Source organism: Babylonia areolata, chromosome 15 (assembly GCF_041734735.1).
Source record: "Babylonia areolata isolate BAREFJ2019XMU chromosome 15, ASM4173473v1, whole genome shotgun sequence".
NCBI classification, from domain to species: domain Eukaryota; kingdom Metazoa; phylum Mollusca; class Gastropoda; order Neogastropoda; family Buccinidae; genus Babylonia; species Babylonia areolata.
Genome location: NC_134890.1, coordinates 7,381,103 through 7,388,148, shown reverse-complemented (window position 1 = coordinate 7,388,148; position 7,046 = coordinate 7,381,103). Strand labels below are relative to the sequence as shown.

Sequence of the window (7,046 nt, the reverse complement as noted above, 5' to 3'; positions counted from 1 at the left end):
TGTGTGTTCGTTCTGTAGAAACATACGTGCGTAAATACACGAGTACATGTACATTCAGTCATGTTCCTTTCCTTTATCTAATTTTTTTTTCTTGTGATGCGATTGGAACCCTTCAACATATGAAAGGTGTGTGCTTCTGAAATGGTTTTACTGTTCACATTATCATGATAATCATCACCATCATCATCATTATTACATTACTATCACAATCCTCGTCATCATCATCACAATCATTATTACATAGAAATTAGAATACTTGGTCTGCTCTCTATCAGCTTTACAAATTATGTTCTGAAGACCATTTGCCAGAGCAAAATACTTCCATTGCTTTTGTTTTGTTTTCCCTCAGGGACACCTCCCCTGTTTGTTTTGTTTTGTTTTGATCATCCATGCTCCTCTCTCTGTCTTTCTCTCTCTCTCACACACACTCTAAGTGAACATGTATGTATAATCAAATAAATGCCATTGTCATTGCCATTCTCTCTCTCTCTCTCTCTCTCTCTCTCTCTCTCTCGTGTGTATGTGTGTGTGTGTGTGTGTGTGTGTGTGTTTGTATGCATTGTGTGGATGTGAATGTGTGTGGGTGCGCGTGTGCGCGGGCGCGCGCACGAATACTTGTATGTGATGTGTTTGTGTGTGTGCATGTGTGTGTTCTCTGTGCGCGTCTGTCTGCCTGCGCAAGAGTCTGTGTGTCTAAAACAGAATAAAACACGTACCTTAAAAAACCCAAAACAACAAATTTTCTGTGGCTATGCTGTAGATATGGACATGAGGCTCCAGAAACACAGCGGTCTACTGGCCACAGTCAGCCTGGGTCGAGCTTATCGAACTCTGTATCCGCCTGAAGGTTCAACTTGAATTTGATGAACATAGCATCCTGTTCGGGGTGGTAGTGCCAGCCTCTGACGATGACGTCATCCTCTTCAGGCATACTGACGATGACGTCATCCTCTTCAGGCATACTGACGATGACGTCATCCTCTTCAGGCATACAGACGATGACGTCATCCTCTTCAGGCATACTGACGATGACGTCATCCTCTTCAGGCATACTGACGATGACGTCATCCTCTTCAGGCATACTGACGATGACGTCATCCTCTTCAGGCATACTGACGATGACATGACCCTCTGACGCCCAGCAGCACACTGACAGGTGCGGTGGTCAAATGGTCAGAGCACTGAATTCTGCCGAGATCGATCCCGTTAAGGGTGGAGATTTATCCGATCTTCCAGGTCAATATATTCGCAGACCTGCTTGTGCCTGAACCCGCTTCGTGTGTATACGCACGCACAAGATCAAATATGCACGTAAAATATCCTGTATTTCATGTCAAGTGTTCGGTGGATTATGGAAACAAGATCATACCCAGTATGCACACCCCCGAAATAGGACTATCGCTGCCCACATGGCAGGATAAATAAGCAAAATGGTCACAGACGTAAAATGCTACATGTCTGTGTGAGGGTGTGTGTGCGTAACTGAAACCTGATTGAATGACACAGGAAACGAATGATGAGTGTCCAATGGTAGCTTTCAATCGGCTCTACCCAGGAAGGCAAGCCTGTTGTCCAAATGACTCGGTGTTTGTAAAGTGCTTAGAGCTTGGTCTCTGACCGCGGATAGGCGCTATATTAAGATCCATATCATCATCATCACGAAGATGGAGGTGGGCAAGGACATGGAACATTAGCCCTCCATCGCCAGAGAAGACTGCAGAGAGAGGCTTTGCCTTTAACAGACATGTCCTGTTCTGTATGCCATCTCACAAACAGCAGTGCTCAACGACCATCTGACCAGGTTCGTTTTTAAAGGTAGGTTTACACTGTAAACAGAACGTTATATCCAGATGAATACCCGAAGGCATGTCCACAGTCCGAATTCCAGTTCCACACCAATTCGTGTGCACTGAAGTGTTGCTGACGACTGCAGTCCCAGTTCACAGAAAGACATGAAAGGTGTGTGCAGCTCACGAGAAGGAGCTGGAAAAGACAATACTCATTGACAAGGTAGCTGTCTTCCAGAACCAGCTTATCTCTCTGGATGTAGCAGGCCTGGTCTGTGCCTGGTCGACCATGCCTATTCAGTAGCGGTCATCATAGTAATCAGACATGAATGGGTCACGATGGGCTTGACAGAGGCGTAGTTGTTTGATGAACAGACAACAGCAACGAAGATGATCTGAACAATAGTTCTGCTTACAGCTTATGCCATGTATGATTGAGTGCAAGTGGGTGGGGGTTGTCTGCGAAGGATGGTTCAAATGTTTGTGTGAGCGTAAATGTGTGTGCGTGCGCGTGTGTGTGTGCATGTGCGCGTGTGTGTGTGCGTGTGTGTTTGTGTGGTGTGTGAGTGTGTGTGCGCGTGTGAGTGCGTTTTTGTGTGTTAGTGTGCGCGTGCGTGCGTGTGCAAACCCGAAATATCAACGCAATTAGAGAAGAACGCTTGCGGGTGAACAATGCATGTTACTGACCATATGGCTTCACTTTCAGAATTATTAACGAGGCGTCAAAGCGTAGGTACAACACCTGAAATACTTCGGGGATCATCCTTAACCACAATCCACTGGTGAACAGACAGAGAACTGAAGAGAGATAGGGAAACAGACAGACAGACAGATAGGCAGGCAGCCAGAGAGACAGAAAAACAGAGGGAGACAGAGACATAGGTGACTTGAATGAGCGCAAGACACAGGGAGCACAGAAAATGAAAGAACGGACGAAGACAGGCGGAAAGACAGCCAGACAGCCAGACGCACATTGCTAACACTACAAAAGAAAAAGGACACACGGACGAACAGACAGGCAACTGACCAGAGCGGCATGGTATCTCTGTTGTCTGGGCATCCACGTCGGGCAGTTGTTGAGCCAGCGTTCTCCACACCCACACTGAAAACCACACCACACAGATGTCAACAATCATGTCAACACCCACACTGAAAACCAGACCTGTCAATACTGGTGTCAACACCCACACTGAAAACCACACCAAACATGTCAACACTGATGTCAACACCCACACTAAAAACCACACCAAACAGATGTCAACACCCACACTAAAAACCACACCAAACATGTCAACACTGTCATCACCCACACTGAAAACCACATTCACACATAGGTCAACACTGATGTCAACACCCACACTGAAAACCACATTTACACAGCGGTCAACACTGGTGTCTTCTTCCTCGTTCGCCTCATTTTAGATGAAAAAAACTAAATAAATCTAATCGTTAAAATGTGTTCTGTATTTGTTTTTTTTGGGTGTTTATATATATATATATATATATATATATATATATATATATATATATGTATGTATATATTATAATATATATATATATATATATCTATATATAAAGCTTCGGGTATCAAAAAAAAAAAAAAAAAGGCCTGAGCGCAGATCTGAACCCAGTATGTTCGGGTGGACAGAAATTGTCTTACCCACTGCACTACTGCGGATCCGTGAATGACGTTGAGCATGCTTTTTTAAGGGCGATAAATCGAACGCGGTATTCGAAGTGATAACGCTGTTTAAATCATAATATTTTGGTGCATCTCGGTCATTTGAAAATCCTTTAAGGGCAATTAAGAATTCTTTAAAGTCCGCGGTAAAGGAAACGTGTTTATCGCTGCAATCACACTGCAACAGTTAGCCGTTTTTCTCTGGATCTAGATAGATGTAGGCTACAAGTTTAGTTACACCCGCCGGGAAAGTACGACACGGTCGATTCAATTTCTCTTTTATGTTCATTCTAATTAATTGAGTATCCACTTTAAAAGATTCATATGCTGTAAACATGTCGATGATGTAGTCTGTGTCCCTGTATGTGTTCTGTCCAGAATTTTTCTTTCTTTCCATTTCATTGCGAACAAGAAAATCGAGGTCACGTGGACTACTCACTAAGCGTCGCCAACGCGACTGCAACTGGGATACGGTAATATGGTGTTTTCAAATTCCCGGAAATGGCCTCAAAGAAATAAACCGTTAATGATACGGGAAACGCGGCTTAATTCGGGAGACTTACAAACTCATATTGGTATGACTGTTAAGATTTTTTTCCTACAATTTTTAAGCTAAATTTGGTGTTGACGGACAAACTATTTCCAGAGAAAATGGCAATGTTAAAGTTTACCACGGACACACAGACATATATTCACAGAGAGAGAGAGAGAGAGAGAGAGACGAACACTGGGTTATAACATAGACTCACTTTGTTTACACAAAGTTTCCTTTTTTAGGAAGTGTCTGGGTTTGTTCCAATGTGCCTTTTTTTTTTCTTTTTTTTTTACCTGTGTGCTTGCTTAGTCGGTAGAGTAAGCAGCACTAAGTTATGTACCTTTTATATGGAGAGAGTTACCACACTTTACTGTTTGTTGATCAATGCCTTTAAAACCAGACATACAGGAAATGTTACATGCATTTGTGAACAAAATATCACCCCAGGACATTCTTACCCGTGATGTTATGAAACATTATATCCCAGTACTTTCAAAACATTTTGGAATCACCGACATTAACACATCATCTTTATCTCCTTATGAAAGAGTCTATTAAGCATGTACTTATAGTGGAAGTTTTTTGTTTTTTGTTTGATTTTCATGTTGTTTCTTGGGGGCGTGAAGACGGTGGGGGGTGGGGGGGGGCGTGTTTATAATCTAAATTCAAGAGAAGTAAAATGTTAAAGCATTCAGAAATCATCACACACACACACACACACACACACACACACACTGTTCATTGTACCACCACCACACTTTGTGAACAGACGTAAAATCAAAAAACAAAAAACGCACGTACACGATGTCATACATGCATACTCAAGATGAAAGACTCCATCAAAATCATTTTTAAATACAAACATTAGAAAGAAAAACAAAATCACTGGCATACAAACAAAAAACATTCACACATTAAAAAAGCAAGCAAAACAAACTTCGAATAACCGTCATTCACGCCACCAGCCATCCACGCCAAAAAATAACCACACTATACTCTATATGAAAGACCCTATTTATTCACTAAAAGGAGGAGTTTGTATTATACTCCATGTTTGGTGTCACATATACTTACCATGTCAAACTCATGCAAACTAGGCCTATCGGTTTGCTCTGCTTGGCCAAATTTCGCGCGGCTAACAGCGAAAAGACGAGCAGTCCTGGCCCGGCCCGCTCTCAGCCAATCAAACGCCTCTAAAATCTATAAGCGCTGAATCATTCCGTGGCCATCGAAGAAAATGCCCCATGAGAACCACGGCGGAGACGCGGGGACGGACGGGCGGGCATTCGAGTTTGACATGGTAAGTATATGTAACACCAAACATGGAGTATAATACAAACTCCTCCTTTTGGTGTCATATACTGTACCATGTCAAACTGATGCAGAATTTAAAGCAAATGGAGGAGGGCAACGCCTACTGGTTCGTATGGGGAGCCCTTGTAACTGAGACGACAGTGTTAGCCGTGACAAAGGAAATCCCCTTGGAACCGTCAGCCCTGGTCATACGGAAATTCCTGAGGTAGAAGTTGATGAAGGGATTCTCAGACCACCAGAAGGCTGCCTGCAAGACATGCTGCGGTGGCACTGAGTGCTGGAAAGCAGCCAAAGTAGCTATGGCCCGCACTTCGTGTGCTCTGGGATGAAGACAGCTGATATCCCTGTGAGAATGAGAGTAGGCTCTACGGATGACTTGGGAAACCCAGCGGGAAATGGTGCCTGCAGCGATGTCTTTCTTGTAATTCTCATTGAGGGAGATGAGCAGACGCCTCTGAGAAGAACGCCTATGGCGAGACCTATCTCAATAGTATTTGAGACACCGAACAGGGCAGAGATGCCTATCCTCATCATCTTGGGCAAGAATATCAGACAAAGGTCTGACCCTCAGAGAGTGGGAAGGAACCTCAGGGTCTTGGTTCTTAGCCAGAAACTCTGGAAGGAAACGAATAGTGATGGAACCATCTCTGTGGAAGGCCAGATCTTGTGGCATTCCACTAAGACCATGAATCTCGCTTCTACGACGGCCTGTGGCCAGCAACAGAAGGAAAGTTGTCTTGAGGGTGAGCAAGACAAAAGGAATAGTCCCCAATGGCTCGAAGGGCTGTTTTCGAATGAAATCCAGCACCAGGAACAAGTCCCAGAGGGGCACTCTTCTGGGGTGTCTAGCTTCCTTCAGAGGGGCACCCCTAGCCACCTCTCTGAGCAGGAAATCCGCTTCAAAGGCGGGACCACCTAGCTGTTTGATTGTCATACAGATGGCAGACCTGTACCCTCGCACAGAACTAGCAGACAGGATGAGAACCGAGGAGCAGTGAACCAGAAAGTTGGCCAGTTGCATGTTCGTAGGGTTAGCAGGGGGAATGTCCTGAGCTGTACACCACCGCAACCATTTCTTCCAGCGAAAGTCATACAAAGTCTCCGTTCCCTGCCTCCTTGCTCTGGTGACTATGGAGAGGAGGTCAGAGGAGGCACACCCCTGGGTCAGCGCCGCTGACACAGAGGCCGACCGAGGGGTGGAAGAGTTCAATGGTGATGCTGACAGTTCCGACCGCACAGCAGCCATGCGTGCAGGTGGAGCAGTTGAGGATTGGAATGAGGAGTGTCCGAGCGAGGCTGCCTCAGCAGATGAGATTTGGTTTCGAGTTCCAGGGGTGGAACATGTGTCAGGGACTGAAGGTCCGGAAACCAGGGCTGGGCTGGCCATTTCGGCGCAATGAGGATCAGCTGCGGGCATTCCAATCTGTCTTTCCGTATCACCTTGGACAGAATTGGAAAGGGAGGAAACGCGGAGGCAATCAGACTGCTCCAGTCTAGAGAGAGAGCATCCACTGCCCACGCTTCTGGGTCGGCGACCGGAGAGACATAAGAGGCAAGTCTCTTGTTGAACAAGGTCCACCATCGGCCGAAACCACCGTTCCCACACCCCCTGAAGGGTGTCCTTGTCCAGGGTCCACTCTGTGCGGATGACACTCTTGGACCTGCTGAGATCATCTGCCAAGATGTTGGCTTTTCCTGCTAAGTGTCTCGCTGAAAGTGCAATGCCCTT

At 45.3% G+C, this 7,046-nt stretch overlaps 1 protein-coding gene across 2 annotated transcripts in view; it reads right to left on the bottom strand.

Moving 5' to 3' along the window:
• LOC143290157 (UPAR/Ly6 domain-containing protein qvr-like) overlaps nt 1-7,046 on the bottom strand; it is a 237,226-nt gene that overhangs the window by 88,612 nt on the left and 141,568 nt on the right. For both annotated transcript variants that reach the window (XM_076599461.1, XM_076599463.1), the window contains exon 2: nt 2,815-2,889. In XM_076599461.1, coding sequence (XP_076455576.1) covers nt 2,815-2,889 — 75 coding nt within the window. The remainder of the gene's footprint in view (nt 1-2,814; nt 2,890-7,046) is intronic.